This window comes from Canis lupus, chromosome X, assembly GCF_011100685.1.
Source record: "Canis lupus familiaris isolate Mischka breed German Shepherd chromosome X, alternate assembly UU_Cfam_GSD_1.0, whole genome shotgun sequence".
Classification (NCBI taxonomy): domain Eukaryota; kingdom Metazoa; phylum Chordata; class Mammalia; order Carnivora; family Canidae; genus Canis; species Canis lupus.
Genome location: NC_049260.1, coordinates 92300620 through 92318870, shown reverse-complemented (window position 1 = coordinate 92318870; position 18251 = coordinate 92300620). Strand labels below are relative to the sequence as shown.

Below are 18251 nucleotides of genomic sequence, written 5' to 3'. Positions count from 1 at the left end.
AGGGGGAGCAGCGCGTGCTGGTGGCTCCCCCGGTCGCCGCGCAGTGTGTGGGTCTGCGGGTCGCTGGAAGTGCGGAGCACCGGGCCGGGCCTGGCCTCCCCGGCGCGCGTGTGACTGCGGCGGGCGCTCTCCTGCGCCTCCACGAGTTGGAGGAGTGCTGCCGGCGTGAGCCCCGGCGTCGGGACGTGAGCTCGTGCTCGCCTTTTCCTTTTAACGGTCGCCCCCCCCCCCCCCGCACACACTCCAGTCCCCTGAGAGTTGGTCTTCGCGCCTAGGAGCGCCCCTCCTCACCCGGCCCCTCCCACCGACCCCCGTTCCCGCTCGCTCCTGGTGGGTAGCCGGCTTCTTCCTTGGGGTCCCTGCTTGGGGGCGGAGAAGATGGCTGGCGGACGTCTGCTGTTGGGGGGCGACTTCCTGTCGCCGCCGCCGCTGCCCCCCCTCCCGCCGCCGCCGTTGCCGCCCCTCCCGCCGCCCCCGCCCGAGCCAGTGCTGGAGCAGTGGCGCTATAGCCACGAAAGTGACTGGCAGTGGGCTCTGCGGCGCAGCTTCATCTGTCGGCACCTGCACAGCTATCCCGGGGCTGCCCTGGACCAGCTCCTCGCGCTCTCCGCCGCCTGGACCAACCACGTTTTCCTGGGCTGCAGGTGAGGAAGGTGTGAGGGTCCGGTTAGGGACGGGGTAAGGGGTTCGATGATGGGGGTCGGGATAGAGACGGGGGCAGGATACGGACGAGGGGTTAGAGGCTAGAGATTTGGAGGTGCTGGAGGACACCAGAGGGTTCAGTGTTGGTTTGGGGCGATCAGCCAAGCGAGGTAGAGGATATGACATAACAGCCAGAAGAAGGGTGCGGGGATCACGGGAGCAGCTCCTCTAGGAGCAGGGATGGAGATAAAGCAGCACCTGTAAGAGGATTGTTGAGGGGTGGTCATTGTGGCGCTGGTTTTGGAGGGCGTGGGAAATGACGAATAGCAGAATCTCGGACCTGCGTAGGACCTTCCAAGGATGCGGTATCCGCAGAGATATTCGACAGTACGGGCTTCGAGGGTCTGCGCGGGCTGCGGGGGGTGGGGGGAGGGCGGTGGACGAGGGGAACCTTGCTGATCTCCTCCTGACCACTCCCTCTTTCTATCCCCATTAAATAAAACAGCACCAGCTCCCGGGCGGCGGGGTTTTTCTGTCTTCTCCTGGGGAGGCGGTTTGTATGAGGTCTCTCAGCTGCAGGGTCCGCCTCGCTTGTAGATTTGCGCATAATGTGCCTGGACGCAAACAAAGAGATGGATATATCTTACTCTAAAAATGGATTGCCCTCCTTTCACCTTAAATGTGATCTGGAGGATTAATATTTGGTCTCTGGGTGAGGTTTTAGGTGTGTTTGTCTCTGTGTCTGTGTGTGTGTGTCTGTGTGTCTGTGTTCGTTCCCTCCCCCCTTCCCTAGATCCTGGTGCGCGTTCTGAACAGGCCTCTTTGAGAGCTCTTTGCATTCAATGGAGACTGCAGTATGGTTCCAACGCATTTTTTTAAACAGGCTACTTGGACTTCTGTCCAAGTAGCACCCCCAAATCAGTCCTAGACTAATCATTCCTTTGATAGACTGAGAGGCTTCTTTTGTTGGACACTCCTGCCTCACCGTGAATTTTTTATTAGGAAGGATGAGAAATTCTGGAAAATGATCAGATCAAATTCAGCCAATTCAGTTCTAAGAATGACCATAACAGATTCAGAAAAATAGAATTGTCTACTTCTACCTGTAATTGTTAAACATAGTATCCAGTGTATACTTTATTCTGCTCTAATCACCAAAGTTTATTTTTTCCTATATTCTCTAGGTTAGTATAATTTCTGCCTCCAGAGACAATGATGATTTCACTGGAGGAACTGGTTACAATGGGGAAGCCTCAGTTAGTAATCAATTCAGATAAATCTAATTGACCTTCACTTAACAATATTGTTTTTGCAGTTAAAAAAGTATCCTTATCCTATAATCATACATCTCCGTGATATCACAGAAGGCCAAGGGAAATTTGAATCCTGAAAAAATTTTTACATGTGGGAACTATCTATTGTATTAATAATAAATCTTCTCACAAGAGTCTAAGCTCCTTTGGGGAAGAGGTTTTTGCTGTCTTGTTCACACCTTTATCCTCAGGGCCCAGAAGAGTGTCTTCTACACAGTGGCCACTCAATAAATATGTGTGGGGTAACAGATGAATATAGCTTTATAATGTATAAAATATTTTAATTTATGTATCTCTCGTAATACGACAATCTTGGGAATTAGATGGTATCTCATTTTTACAGCTAAATCAATGGAGGTTAAGAAGTTAAGTGACTTTTCCAAGATCCTACAGTCGGGGCTAGAACTCAGGTCCTCTGATGCCCTTTCCACTGAGACACCACTGCTATATTTGGGAAGGATGGACCAGGAGTGAAAGGAAGTAACTGACACAAGACACATCATTATTATCTCAGGATTTCATTCCAAGAACAACAGCCCTTTACATAAACTAGGGCATTAAGCAATACAAAGCAGGCCAAAGATAGTTGGTGTTAAAAGCTCAAGCATCCAGGACATTTTGTGTGCATATGCACTCACCCAAGCACATCTGTGTGTAGAGTGTGTGTGTGTAACATGATGAATATACACACACATGCACACATTATTATATCATGTAACATTTTAGTTAAGTCAGCTCTGTCACTGCAAGAATTGCCACAACATTATCAAATAGCTTTACTGAAGAATAATGTTTGCATTATATCTGATAATAGTTACAGGAGAAAGGGAAAGGGCAATAAAGAATCTTGGAAGCTAGGGACCAAGTGCAGCTTTCCACCTTAGTCAGACTTTATGTTAGCTGTCAGCTTCAGGTGGGTAGAGTCTATTTTCCAGTACTTCTTAAAGTTGATGTTGGCACAGCTCATATTCTGGTCTGTTCTTCCGGGACAGAAGACTGTTCTCTCAAGGGAACTGCAGAATACATGTGCAACAGCCCATTCTAAATTTAAATTGTTAATTCGTTGTTCATCCCTTGATTTTTGGAACAGGTTGTAAATAGTAGCACTTTTTTTCCCCAATGAAGGGCTTTTTGTGTTCTTTTTAGTGGGGGCTGAACTCTTAGGTCAAGGATATCTTTGGAAACTCCTTGATCATAAGACCAAGCCAGGGGGAGCTCAACATGTACAGGGAGGCAAACTGTTTCATTCCTTTGGTAATAGTGGCGATTTGCATGTAACAAATGTAACAAGCTCAAATATCTCAGTTCTGTAACAGTGGTTCTCAAACTTAAGCATCAGAATCAACCATTAGGCTTGTTAAGCACAGACTGTGGAGCCCCACCGCAGGCTTTCTGATTCAGTAGGTCTGAGGTAGGACCCCTGAGTTTGCATTTCTAACAAGTTCCCTGGTGATACTGATGATTAGGAGATGCTGGTCCATTGATTATACCACAAGAACCACTGATTTGCAGTGTTTTCCAATCTGCTTTTTGATCATTTTTCCCTCATAGGCCCAGGCAACTAGGAAGCTCAAATAACTGAAGTTATTTCTCTTCACTATTTTGTCTGTTTCATAAAAGTAAACAACTGTCAAAAGAATTTCTTTTGCTAGCAATTTCTAAGATATATCTTGTGGCCAATGAAAGGTTAGTGCGGGTGGGTGAGGGAGTGGGATAACGGGGTGATGGCCATTAAGGAGGGCCCTTGATGTAATGAGCACTGAGTGTTATATGCAACTGATGAGTCACTAAACTCTACCTCTGAAACAAAGTTAGTGCGGTCTTCTAATCAATTGCATCTGTAGCACTTACATAATTGTTCATATGGACGCTGGGGAATTGTACAAATTTTTTAAAGATTTTACTTATTTAATCATGAGAGACACACAGAGAGAGGCAGAGACATAGGCAGAGAGAGAATCAGGCTCCATGCAGGAAGCCCGATGTGGGACTCGATACCAGGATTCTGGGATCAGGCCCTGGGCCGAAGGCAGAAGCTCAACCGCTGAGCCACCCAGGTGTCCCATGGAACTGTATGATTTTTACTTAAAAACTGTAGATAGGGATCCCTGGGTGGCGCAGCGGTTTAGCGCCTGCCTTTGGCCCAGGGCGCGATCCTGGAGACCCAGGATCGAATCCCACGTCAGGTTCCCGGTGCATGGAGCCTGCTTCTCCCTCTGCCTATGTCTCTGCCTCTCTCTCTCACTGTGTGCCTATCATAAATAAATAAAAATTAAAAAAAAAACTGTAGATAGTGTATCTATATTTTAAAATGAAACCAGGTTTGCCGCCTTGATGGTCTCTTCCTTGTTGCTGTGAGACTGGTTTTTGTAAGGTAGGTGCCAGTTGAGTTCGTGTTGTGAAACTAACTTTGCACATAGGTAGTGTGCATCAGTCACCAGCTAAAGAAGTGTGAGAGCTTTCAAAAGATTTATCAATTATCTGGTTGTGTGTTATTCACTTATGATGTTAAGAATCTTATTGATAGTTTTAAATAAATAAATTTATACTTGGAAATCTAGATTTGTTTAGTTTTCAAACCTCAGCGTTTTTTTGGACCCAGGAGAGCAGTTTAATAAATTTTTTTTTTAATTTTGGAAGCATTGCTAGATATTTGTTAAATTACAGGTGCCTTGTAGATCATAAGTATGTGCCTATCTTTTTTCAAGAATGTAAGATTCATGAAGTCACATGTCTTTGTCCATTATAAATCATCTTTATGTATGTCAGGCTTGGTGGGACGGTTGAATAGCATCCTGATTTAAAAGCTTAATACATCCTGATTTAAAAGCTTAGTACATAATAAGCTATCTTTAAAAACCCTAAAGACCTGCTGAGGCTTTTTGATTTTGTTTTTTAAGCATTTATGATCAAATGGGTAAATTAAACTTAAATATATAATATGCATGCATTGTAAAATTACTGTATTAGATTTGCCTTAATGATAAATTGGATCATGGTCTGTCCATAAGGTAAAATACTGTGTAGCCATTAAAACTCATGTGGTAATGGCATAGAACAAAACTTATACAGTAAATTAAGAACAACTCCCTATCCTGCCAGATTGCAAATCAACATAGGTGATCTCATAGGAGTTTTTTGGGGGAGGTGGAATGGAAAGCATAGAACAAGGAATAAAAAGTAAACTCCAAAATTTTAATGAAGTTATCAGTGGTTGGGTTTCTAGGTGCTTTTCTTGGTGGGTTCTCTAAAATTTCTGGAGTAAAGATGTTACTTTTTTAAAAGATTTATTTGTTTATTTGAGAGAGAGAGCAAGAGAGAATCTCAAGCAGACTCAGCGCAGAGCCCCAAGGCGGGGCTCAATCTCAGAACCCTGAGATCAGGACCTGAGCTGAAATCAAGAGCCAGGCACTTAACTGTCTGTGCCACCCAGGTGCCCCTCATAGTAGGTTTTATCTTTTTTTTAAAGATTTTATTTATTTACTTGACAGCACAAGCAGGGGGAGCAGGAGAAGGAGAAGCAAGTTCCCTGCTGAACAGGGAGCCCAATGCAGGGCTCAATCCCAGGACCCCAGGATCATGACCTGAGCTGAAGGCAGATGCTTAACCAACTGCACTACCCAGGTGTCCTATAGATTTTAAAGTAACACCTTTAGATGAGCATGGGTGGCGCAGTTGGTTGAGCATCTGACTCTTGATTTTGGTCAGGTCCTGACCTCAGGGTCATAAGATCAAGCCCCGCATCAGGCTCCGTGCTCAGCACAGAGTCTGCCTGGGATTTTCTTTCCCTCTCCCTCTCCCTCATCTCCACCTGCTCGTGTTCTCGTTCTCTCTCTCTCTCTCTCTCTTTTTCAAATAGATAAATCTTTTTTTCCCCCACATGTAGAGGCTGCTTTTATTTTTATTTTTAAAAATATTTTATTTCTTTATTTCAAAGAGAGCAAGAGAGCGCATGAGTGGTGGGAGGGACAGAAAGAGAAGGAGAAGCAGACTGCCCACTGAGCAGGGAGCCTGATGCAGGGCTTGATCCTGGGACTCCAAGATCATAACTTGAACTGAAGGCAGATGCTTAACTGACTGAGCCACCCAGGTGTCCCCATTAAATAAATCTTTTAAAGATAAAATCTACAAAAAATATATAATGGAAAACAGTAATAAAAGCTTTACTGGCTTGGCTTATATAAAATTTGTGGAACCACTTCTTTATTCTTGGATAGCTATTCTCTGAAGAATTTTAGAGGAGAGAATGAAATCCTAATGGTCTTATTAAAGATTCTAGATTAATATTTACATTGTTCTCTGAATAGTCAATAGTTAGGTACTATAGAGTCTTTTCCATTATTGTTTGAGCTGGTTGGGTTTCCTCAGTATTATGACTTCCTAATAAAGGACTGAGAAGCTGACTGTGTTCACAACCTACGCAAAGGTTTATTTTTATAGCCCATGGGTGATGTTGAATTTTGTGGCAGATGTAATGAATAGGGAAGAGTAAGTAGGTATAATCATCACTGATGCTGGAAGAAACTGGAGAGAAAAGTGAATGGAATGAGCCCCAAATGCATCATTCATGCACGCTTCTATGTATGACATACATGCCATTTACAGTTGTATGCCATATTTGGAATCAGGCTGGAATTGAAGTCTGGACAATTTTGACTGGAACTCAAGGTGAGTGGCTTGAGTGTAGTACCAATTCAAGTAGAAAAATTGGCATTACCAGGTTAAGATGCATAGACTTTTATTGTCATAATCTTTTGTTTTCATTCTATACCTTAGAGATTGGACTCCCAAATCTGAATGGAAGTGATATATAGAAAGTATAATGTTTTAGGTTTTACTTTCTTTTTTTAAAAAAGATTTTATTTATTCATTCATGAGAGACACACACAGAGGGAGAAGCAGGCTCCAAGCAGGGAGCCCGACATGGGACCTGATCCCGGGTCTCCAGGATCACGCCCTGGGCCAAAGGCAGGCGCCAAACTGCTGAGCCACCCAGGGATCCCCACCTTCTTTTTTTAAGGCTATACTTTCTTTTTTTTTTTTTAATTTATTTATTCATGAGTGACAGAGAGAGAGAGGCAGAGACACAGGCAGAGGGAGAAGCAGGCTCCATGCAGGGAGCCCGACATGGGACTCGATCCCGGACTCCAGGATCACACCCTGGGCTGAAGGGAGGCGCTAAACCGCTGAGCCACCCGGGCTGCCCCAAGGCTATACTTTCTGATGTTTAGATAAGAATAAATGAAAATAGGGGCACCTGGGTGGCTCAGCAGTTGAGCATCTGCCTTCGGCTCAGGGCGTGATCCCATGGTCCCCGGATCGAGTCCCACATCAGGATCCCTGCATGGAACCTGTGTCTCTGCCTGCCTCTCTCTCTCTCTGTCTCTCATGAATAAATAAATAAAATCTTAAAAAAAGAATAAATGAAAATAAAGTTACTCTTGGCATTTAAAAGCTGATGTTAGCAGCCGCAATATGAGCAATTATCCGTGGGAAGTGCAGGTTACAACTGAGCTAGCTCATGCTAATCTAATCTGTCAGTGAAGGCCACCATGTCTTGACTTCTCTGCTTTGCAAGGAAAGATGTCCGATGGGTGTGGAACCAGTTGTGCCAAATGTGGAAAATGTTTCCTTCAAGTTCAGAACCTATTCATGTAAAGGTGTGATAGTTTTTCACATTCAGAACATTCTTCCCAAATGCCACCAGTAGTCTCTTTTCTTTGGTTATAGGCCAGGAAAAGCTCTCAAGGTAGGAAGGGTGAGTAGGTCCCCATGATAACAAAAACTTCACTGGAGCTTGTATGTTTGTTTCTCTGCAGTTATATGATATTCTGTCAAGCAGCCAATCTACTTTATAAGGAGCCCTTTTAAAAATTATATGTTTCGGGATCCCTGGGTGGTTCAGCAGTTTGGCGCCTGCCTTTGGCCCAGGGCGCGATCCTGGAGTCCCGGGATCGAGTCCCGCGTAGGACTCCCTGCATGAAGCCTGCTTCTCCCTCCTCCTGTGTCTCTGCCCCCCCCCCCCCGTCTATCATGAATAAATAAATAAATCTTTAAAAAATTATATGTTTGGAGCACCTGGGTGGCTCAATGAGTATCTACCTTCAGCTCAGGTCGTGCCTGGGGTCTTGGGATCAAGTCCTGCATTAGGCTCCCTGCATGGAGCCTGTTTCTCCCTCTGCCTGTGTCTCTGCCTCTCTCTCTCTCTCTCTCTCTCGTGAATAAATAAATAGAATTTTTAAAAATGAAAATGATATGTTTTGAAGCTTTCTATTATGGAAAAAATCAAACACATAAAAATAAGAGTTTATTGGACCTCCATGTACCCATCACTCAACTTCAGCAATATCAAGGTCTGTCATGCTGCCCTTCTCATTTCTTCTGTTGTGCCCCGTTTTTTTGTGGGAGATAGTTTGGAGTATAGTAAAGAAAATCTTGACACCATTCCTGACCTGCAAATACTTTAGTATGTATCCGTACCAGATAAGAAATTTTTTAAAAAAATTTTTACCAGGGGGAGGGGCAGAGGGACAGGAAGAGAGAATCTTAAGCAAGCTCCACTGGGTGTGGAGCCCTTTGCTGGGCTCCCATCTCACAACCCTGAGACCATGATCTGAGCCAAAATTAGGAGTCGGACGTTTAACCGACTGAACCACCCAGGTGCCCCACAGATAAGAATTTTTAAAAAATAGAATCATAATAGGGGTGCTTGGGTGGCTCAGTTAGTTAAATGTCTGACTCTTAATCTCCGCTCAGAGCTCAGTTCTTGATCTCAGGGTCATGAGTTCAAGCCCCATGTTGGGCTCCATGTTAGCTATGGAGCCTACTTAAAAAATAAAGTCATAATACCATTATTTCACTCAACAAAATTAACATTAATTTCTTAAAATCATCTAATGCCTACTCCATGTTCAGTTTTCTCCATTTGTTTCAGTTTTTAAAATATTTTATTTTTTTATTCATGAGAGACACACAGAGAGAGAGGCAGAGACATAGGCACAGGGAGAAGCAGGCTCCAATCAGGGACCCCGATGTGGGACTCGATCCCGGGACTCCAGGATCACTTCCTGAACCAAAGGCAGACATTTAACCACTGAGCCACCTAGGCATCCCTCTCCATTTGTTTCAAAGTGTTTTTTTTTTTTAAAGATTTTTTATTTATTTATTCATAAGAGACACAGAGAGAGAGGAAGAGACATAGGCAGAGAAAGAAGCAGGCTCCATGCAGGGAGCCCGATGTGGGATTTGATCCTGGATCCCAGGATCACGCCCTGAGCCAAAGGCAGACGCTCAACCGCTGAGCCACTCAGGCATCCCCAAAGTGTATTTTTTGAATTTTATTTTTACACAAGGGTTCGAACTTTAACAACCCCAAGATCAAGAGTCACATGCTCTACCAATGGAGCCAGCCAGGTTCCCCTCGTTTGTATTTATACAGTTGGTTTGTTTGATTCATGATCCAGACCAGGTCCATGCGTTGTATTTGGTTGATCTGTCTCCTTTAATCTGTAACCCCATTCCCCTATCCTTTTATTTTCATGCTGTCTATTTGATGAAGAAATTGGATTGTCACATAGTGTTCCCTTCATTGTAGATTTGGCTGGCTATGTTTTTATGGTGATGTTTAACATATTTCTGGGAGTAAAGGGCTTGATTAGGTTCAAGTTCAATTATTTGAAAGACAGTACTTTATAGATAGTGCTTTGTGTTTCTTGTCATATCCTATAAGGGGACACATGTCTGCTTGTCTCATTTTTCAGTGATAGTAAGATTATAAAGTTCTCATCAACTTTTTTAATTGAAATTTCTATTGAGTGAATTGTAGATTCACATGCAGCTGTAGGAAATAATACAAAGAGATGCCCTGCACTCGACCCAGTTGCCCCAATGATAACATTTTGCAAAATTATTGTGTTATATCAAAACCAGGATAATGACATTGTTAACAATCCATTGATTTTATTCAGTCTCCCAGTTTTATTTTAGTCTCTCAGTTTTATTAGTATTTGTGTGTGTGTGTGAATTTAGTTGAATGTAGTTATTTTATTTTAAAGATTTTATTTATTCATGAGAGATAGAAAGAGGCAGAGACATAGGCAGAGGGAGAAGCAGGCTCCTTGCCAGGAGCCTGATGCGGGACTTGATCCCAGGACCCCGGGATCATGACCTAAAGCCAAAGGCAGACGCTCAACCACTGAGCCACCCTGGTGTCCCTGAATGCAATTTATTACACAGTCAAGATATTGAACAGTTTCCAGTACTACAAGGAATCCCTCACACACCCTTTTATTTTTTTAAGATTTTATTTATTTATTTGACCGAGAGAGTGAGCAAGCAAGGAGAGGCAGAGGAGAGAGAAGCAGGCTCCCCCCAGAGTAGGGAGCCCGATGCGGGGCTCGATCCCAGGACTCTGGGATCATGACCTGAGCCAAAGGCAGACGCTTAAGCAACTGAGCCACCCAGGCACCCCTGTTAAAGGACTTCTGAGCTGATTGTAGTTTTGGGCTATTACAAATAAAACTGCAATGAACATTCCTGTGCAGGTTATCGTGTGAACATAAGTTTTTATTTCTCTGAGATAAATGGCCCAAAAAGTGCAGTTCTTACATCATGTGGTGATTGCATGTTTAATTTATAAGACACTTCCATGTGAACTGGTACAGCCACTCTGGAAAACTGTGTGGAGGTTCATCAAAGAGTTAAAAATAGAACTGCCCTACGACCCAGCAATTGCATTACTGGGGATTTACCCCAAAGATACAGATGCAGTGAAAAACCGAGACACCTGCACCCCAATGTTTATAACAACAATGTCCACAATAGCCCAACTGTGGAAGGAGCCTCGGTGTCCATCGAAAGATGAATGGATAAAGAAGATGTGGTTTATGTATACAATGGAATATTACTCAGCCTTTAGAAACGATGAATACCCACCATTGGCTTTGACGTGGATGGACCTGGAGAGTATTATGCTGAGTGAAGTCAGTCAGTCAGAAAAGGACAAACATTATATGGTCTCATTCATTTTGGGAATATAAAAAATAGTGAAAGGGATTAAGGGGGAAAGGAGAGAAAATGAGTGGTAAATATCAGAGAAGGAGACAAAACATGAGAGACTCCTAACTCTGGGAAACGAACAAGGGGTAGTGGAAGGGGAGGTGGGCTATGGGATGGGGTGACTGGATGACGGGCACTTGACGGGATGAGCACTGGGTGATATGCTATATGTTGGCAAATCGAACTCCAATAAAAAAAAAACATATAAAAAAAGGCACTTCCATGTTGTTATCCAGAGCAGCCATACCATTTTCCATTTCCACCAGCAGTGTATGAATGGTCCAGTTTCTTTGTGTCCTTGCCAGCATTTGATGTAGTTGCTCTTTTTTACCTTAACCATTCTAAGGGTGCATAGTGATATCTTGTTGTGGTTTTAAATTACATTTCTCTGGTAGTTAATGATGTTGGCTATCTTTTCATGTGCTAATTTGCATTATGTTTGTCCTCTTCGGTTAAATGTTCTGTTCATCTTTTAATATATGTATTTTTTTACTGTTGCATTTTGAGAGACATACTACTTTTTGTTTTGTGTTTTTTTTTTTTGTCAGGTGTATGGTTTGCAAATATCTCTCCCAGTCTGCAACTTGCCTTTTTGTCCTCTTCACAGGGGCTTTTGAGAGCAGAAGTTTTTAATTTTCATAAAGTCCATTTTATCCATTTTTCCTTTAATGGATCACGCTTTTGGTGTCAAGTATGAGAACTGTTGGCCTAGCCCTAGATCCTGAAGTTTTTCTCCTGTGTTTTTAAAGAAATTTTATAGTTTTACATTTTCCATTTAGGTCCATGATAACATTTTGAATGAATTTTTGGATGAGAAGTGAGGTGGAGGTTGAGTTTGAGGTTTTGTTCATTTGTTGCTGACGGATGCCCACTTACTCCACCACCATTTGTTGAAAAAGATGTCCTTCCTCTATTGAGTTGCTTTTGTACCTTGAACATGTTTATGGGGGTCTCTTTCTCTCTTCCCCATCGACTTTTAACCTAGTAGGTTTATTTTTTTCCTATAACGAGATATTTTATATAAATTAAAAATGCAATAGAAATGGTCATTTCATGACGTATACATGAATCAATATATCACATTGTACACCTCAAGAATAATTTTAAAATGCAATGAAATAACAAGGATATCTGTACACAAAGTTGAACACTAAGCATATTAGAATGGAGATGGGCAGCAGTGGGGAGTGGATATAAATGTTCATGAGTGAGTGAGGAAGCAAATAAAAGAAAAAGGGGCCCAGTGTTGGCAATATGCCATGAACTGGGATATGTGGTTAACCCAACCCTTTGCTTCTGAAGTCTATGAATAAGTAAAAGAATATCAAGTATTTAAAAAAACTCATGGATTCTTCTTCCTTTCTACTTGTCAGAGTGTGAACCTATCAGGCACACAGATGCCAGGTCATCTCGCTATAACTGCCAGTAAATGCGGTCTTCTAAATTGTGCCTCTTATCCCTTTGCAATCAAAGTTGTATAAGTCCATACATCTTGGATTGAAATGCAACAGCCAGGCATTCTACTAAGCCTGGCAGTACCAGCATCCTGTTAGTTGACTTTTCTCTTTGTTAATGATGTTATAACTTAGTAGGTTTAGCAGCCATTGATGATTATTTATTTTATTATGGGTTGCAATGTGGCCGTAGTCTATCATTCCTTCCTTTGTTAGCTCCAATGCTAATGGAATGCTAATGAGGTTTTTCTCATCAACTCTTAGTTCTGATGTACAATTTGTACAGGAACATGGCAGATAAATGCTTGCTTTCTTCCTTTAATAATACCTGTTTTTGGAATAATGACTTGATTCCCTACTATCTTCCAAAAGTGACCAATAATGAGTTTGTAAGTATCAATACAAACCAATAGATTGTCAACATATTTGATGTGTCTGAATCTACTGCAGGTTCTTATTCTTAGTGCTACTCAAGTTGGCTCGCTTGGCCAGTAGGAGTGTGTTCAGATTGGCTTCTGAGTCCATTTGACACAACCCATGAGATCTTTCACAGCTTCCTTGTTTCCAGACGCAAAAATATCTCCCAGATTTACCTTGTACATCTCCTGCCCCAGACTTGGAATCAGCCATTTCTCTAAGGACCCAGATTCCTTTTTGTGGGAAATGATAGAGACCACAGTTGGGTTGTTAACAACCCAGCCACTCTTAACACTCTTAGTACTTTTGTAAATAAACAAATGTAATTGTTTGCATATAATATGCATATCTGATAGAAAAATCTTGAGTTTATATGGATGCTTTTAATTCAAATTAAAGATAAGATCTTCACTTAAATTTCTTTATTTTATGTTTGTATGTCTTCTAATGACAGTAACATAACTACTCATTTGATAGGTAAGTATTATAGGGCAAATTCTTCTGTTTTATAGCCAAGATAACTCTGTTGATAAAGTCCTGTGGGAGCAATTACAAGATTGGCTCATCTAGAAGCTTTTTTAAAAACTGCATTCATGAGGCAGCCGGGTGGCTCAGCGGTTTATTGCTGCAGCCTTCAGCCCAGGGCGTGATCCTGGAGACCCGGGATCAAGTCCCATGCCAGGCTCCCTACATGGAGCCTGCTTCTCCCTCTGCCTGTGTCTCTGCCTCTCTGTCTCTGTCTCTCATGGATAAATAAAATCTTTAAAAATAAATAAAAATAAAAACTGCATTCTTACCTGTTTTAACTGTAGATTATATAATTTAAATAGGTACAGCCCACGCCTGATGGAAAAAATTCTCCAAATGGCTGAAGGTATTGATATTGGGGAGATGCCGTCATATGATCTGATGCTGTCCAAACCTTCCAAAGGCCAAAAACGTCACCTCTCAACATGTGATGGTGAGTATACTTGTTTCTGGAAGGTGGGATTTGAAGAGAAAACATGTTTTTAAAAAAAAAATGATATGAGTGTGATATATGATTTTAAATAACATTGGTAACATTGGATGTTACACAAATGTAAAAGAGTTCTAACTTTTAGTGCTGTGCAGTTTTTTTTTTTTGAGGGTGCTAAATAGAATGGAAAACTAGGAATAGTGAAGTCACACTATAATGCTATCCTTGAAGTCCATGCCATGGAACCTCCCTCTAAATACAACAACCTTATACTCTGATCATTTGAACATCTAAGTAACTGAATCCTCTTGGATGCGTCCAAGGTGGACCAGCTTTCTACTGAGCAGCATTATAGGGAGGAAGCTCTAGTGTCTGGTGTGGCCTCAACAGAGAGTCTTCCATAGCTTTAAATTCGATAGTCCCCACAAACCATTAGTTTCCAGCTGCTATTTGTTCTATAAATAAAATATAGCAAACAACCCTTTTGTGCAGAATAGGTCAGAACTAAGATGTTGAAGTTGAAAACCTTTGGGATCTTTTGATAATTATTTTTTTAAATTTTTATTTGAGTTTTAGTCACAACCATGTAAAGGACTATGCAAAGTTACTTACCTCTGAAAACAAAGAGAGAGGCTGTATAAATGCCCCTGGCCATCATCTCTTTCGCATTAGAGCCATCTAGTCCATTTGCAGTTTTTAAGAAGGGCACTTTCCAGCATGGGTGGTATGAGATGATACTAGAACAACCTCTTTCTCAGTACACTTCACCTGTGCTTTAACTCATTACATACAGAAGCGTCTGCCAGTCACGTGTGGTGGTGACCTGCATACTTGATTCAGTGGCATGTTTTTTGTCGAGTTTCTTCCCTTACATGTGGGACAGGGAACATCCCTTCTTATGCTGGAATCCTACATTGATATTTGAGTCCCTTCACCTAATGACCTGAAGTTTTTGTGATGGGAAATATCTTGTACCAACAGTGCAGCTTGCAAATAATATGGTTGGTACTATTTTCCTGTTTGCTTCTTTTTAAATATTCCCTTTTTAATGAATTGTAAATTTCACTCATTCTATAGGTCAAAATCCTCCTAAAAAGCAAGCCGGTTCCAAATTCCATGCGAGACCTCGTTTTGAGCCTGTACATTTTGTAGCTAGTAGTTCAAAAGATGAAAGACAGGAAGATCCTTATGGCCCTCAGACAAAAGAGGTAAATGAACAAACACATTTTGCCAGCATGCCAAGAGACATCTACCAAGATTATACTCAAGACTCTTTCAGTATACAAGATGGGAATTCTCAGTATTGTGATTCATCAGGATTTATTTTCACAAAAGACCAGCCTGTAACAGCCAACATGTATTTTGACAGTGGGAACCCTGCCCCAAGCAGCACATCACAGCAGGCAAACTCTCAGTCAGCTCCTGAGCCTTCACCATCACAGACATTTCCTGAGTCAGTAGTAGCTGAGAAGCAGTATTTTATTGAAAAATTAACAGCAACTATCTGGAAGAATCTTTCTAATCCAGAGATGACTTCTGGATCTGATAAGATTAATTATACATATATGTTAACTCGGTGTATTCAGGCATGTAAGACAAACCCTGAGTATATATATGCTCCTTTAAAAGAAATCCCTCCTGCTGACATCCCCAAAAATAAAAAACTTCTAACAGATGGTTACGCGTGTGAAGTTAGATGCCAAAATATCTACTTAACCACAGGTTATGCTGGCAGCAAGAATGGGTCCAGGGATCGAGCTACTGAGCTAGCTGTAAAACTCTTGCAGAAACGTATTGAAGTTAGAGTTGTCCGACGGAAATTCAAGCACACGATCGGAGAGGACCTTGTGGTGTGTCAGATTGGCATGCCTACATACGAATTTCCTCCAGCTCTGAAACCACCGGAAGAGCTGGTGGTGCTGGCTAAAGATGCTTCTGGGCAGCCAATTTTTAATGCTTCCGCCAAACACTGGACCAATTTTGTCCTGACCGAAAATGCAAATGACGCAATTGGTATCCTTAACAATTCTGCCTCATACAACAAAATGTCAGTTGAATACAAATATGAGATGATGCCAAATCGCACATGGCGTTGCCGAGTGTTTCTGCAAGATCACTGCTTAGCTGAAGGTTATGGAACCAAAAAAACAAGTAAACACGCAGCTGCTGATGAGGCGTTGAAAATCCTTCAAAAAACACAACCCACTTACCCTTCCGTCAAAAGCTCACAATGCCAAACAGGCTCTTCACCCAGGGGATCCGGAAAGAAGAAAGATATAAAGGATCTCGTTGTTTATGAGAATTCTTCAAATCCGGTGTGCACGCTGAATGACACAGCTCAGTTTAACCGAATGACAGTTGAGTATGTCTATGAAAGAATGACAGGCCTCCGATGGAAATGCAAGGTGATCCTAGAGAGTGAAGTTATCGCAGAAGCAGTCGGAGTGAAGAAAACAGTCAAGTATGAAGCTGCTGGGGAGGCTGTGAAAACCCTCAAAAAGACCCAGCCCACTGTCATTAACAATTTGAAGAAAGGAGCTATTGAAGATGTAATTTCCAGAAATGAAATTCAGGGCCGCTCAGCAGAGGAAGCTTACAAACAACAGATCAAAGAAGATAACATAGGAAATCAGCTGCTGAGAAAGATGGGCTGGACGGGTGGTGGTTTAGGTAAATCTGGTGAGGGCATTCGGGAGCCAATCTCTGTCAAAGAGCAGCATAAGCGGGAGGGGCTTGGTCTCGATGTAGAGAGGGTAAATAAAATCGCCAAGAGAGATATTGAACAGATCATCAGAAACTATGCCCGCTCAGAGAGCCACACAGATTTGACTTTCTCTACAGAGCTGACTAATGATGAGCGGAAGCAGATACACCAGATTGCCCAGAAGTATGGTCTTAAGAGTAAGTCGCATGGGGTAGGCCACGATAGGTACCTGGTGGTAGGTAGAAAAAGACGGAAGGAAGACCTACTAGATCAGCTCAAACAGGAAGGCCAAGTGGGGCATTATGAGCTTGTGATGCCTCAGGCAAATTGAGCTCTTACTGATTTATTTTGTAAATGCCCAATGAGGCAGATTTATGAATTAAAGAAATGCCACATGTCCTGGTTGCAGAGTATATTCATTCTTAAGATGTTTCACCTTGTTCATTTCATATAGTGCTTTATTAGATATTGGAACCTGAAGAATTCTGTCCACTTGTATTAGCTTAATCCAGCAGATGAAATTGTGCAGTTACTGTTTGTGTCTTTGATATTGCTGTGTCCCTCAGATTTTAGTAGTTTGTACAAAGGAAGAACACATATCCAAATGGAATTTCACCCCGAGGAAGAAATTCCCATTTTAAAGGGCATAGCACAGCCATCTGCAACAATATGTAAAGTTGATATTGACTACGATAAAACTACAGTCTTAATTCCAGACTTACTGAAAATGTCAGATCATTTTGTATTACTATTTTCATCTTTGTGTGAAGCCAGTTAAAGAATGTTTAACAGTAAGTTGTGCTGTATGTGTAAATGTCCTTACCGACTAAATGATGTAAAACTTTCTTAAAGTAATTTTAGTGTTCATTTATTTATAACTTCTATCATGTGGTTTCCAGAATATTGGAAGTGATTTACTGTTATCTTGTGATATATGAATTTTAACAAATTCTAGTCTTCATGCTGAGAGAGCACTACTTGAGAGAGCAGTTGAAAAGTTTCAAAAACTTTGATTCAATCTGAAGAAAGGAAGCTGGAGCTGTTTGTTCTTGGTGCCTTGCAGAGAGACTCACAGCAACTCTCCGTTATAGCTTTCACGCGGTGTGGATGTACAGCACATCAGGGCGGCCACAGCTGTGGCAGAGCTTGGTAAAAGACTGAAGACACATTGGTGCTTTGATGAAAAAGGTCAGTTGGCTGGTCCCTCTCTCAAAAAGCTTATTAAGCCCCAAAAGCCAACTTTGTAACATATTTAAAACTGCTATTTTCGCTTATTTCTGGAATGTAAAAAAAAATGTATAAAAAGAATTAGTGTATGCTTCCTGAATAAAAAGGAGCTGACGTTGATCAAAATGGCAGTGTGCTTATTTCTGGGCAGCAGCTTAGTAGCGACATTTTGGGTCTTGGGAGAGGGGAAGTGGTGTTTGCACAAAATATTTCAACACCAGAGCACATGTGGAGGCACATAATGACTTAGGAGATCCGAACAGCTAATCAGTCACCCATCACGTTTTTCCTATAGACCAACATGCTGGCTGCAGCCAAAATCTCAGGCTGTGTACTTGTACATGATTTTGGTTTTGTATCTCAGATAGATCAAGGATTAGTATTTAGAGGTGAATATTAATATCGATAGTTAAACAATGAAATGCTAGAACAATTAGGTTGTTTACGGTGTCTGTAAACATTTAGTACCATACTTGGCA

The 18251-nt window shown here is 41.9% G+C and overlaps 1 protein-coding gene across 3 annotated transcripts; it reads left to right on the top strand.

Moving 5' to 3' along the window:
* Positions 1-17898, top strand: NKRF (NFKB repressing factor). Of its 3 annotated transcripts, none has more exons than XM_038588179.1 (3): positions 1-644; positions 13714-13844; positions 14919-17898. In XM_038588179.1, the coding sequence occupies exons 1-3, from the start codon at positions 379-381 to the stop codon at positions 16874-16876; spliced, it is 2355 nt and encodes a 784-aa protein (XP_038444107.1). In that variant the 5' UTR covers positions 1-378; the 3' UTR covers positions 16877-17898. The 3 variants fall into 3 exon arrangements, with proteins under 3 accessions (XP_038444107.1, XP_038444109.1, XP_038444108.1); XM_038588181.1 differs by lacking the exon at positions 1-644 and adding an exon at positions 868-902; XM_038588180.1 differs by lacking the exon at positions 1-644 and adding an exon at positions 944-1029.
* The last annotated feature ends 353 nt before the right edge of the window (positions 17899-18251 follow it).

Coding starts and splice junctions, on each gene's coding strand:
- NKRF (XM_038588179.1), top strand. CDS start 379: ATGGCTGGCGGACGTCTGCTGTTGGGGGGCGACTTCCTGTCGCCGCCG. Junction 645..13,713: donor CACGTTTTCCTGGGCTGCAG/GTGAGGAAGGTG, acceptor TAATTTAAATAG/GTACAGCCCACGCCTGATGG. Junction 13,845..14,918: donor TCACCTCTCAACATGTGATG/GTGAGTATACTT, acceptor CTCATTCTATAG/GTCAAAATCCTCCTAAAAAG.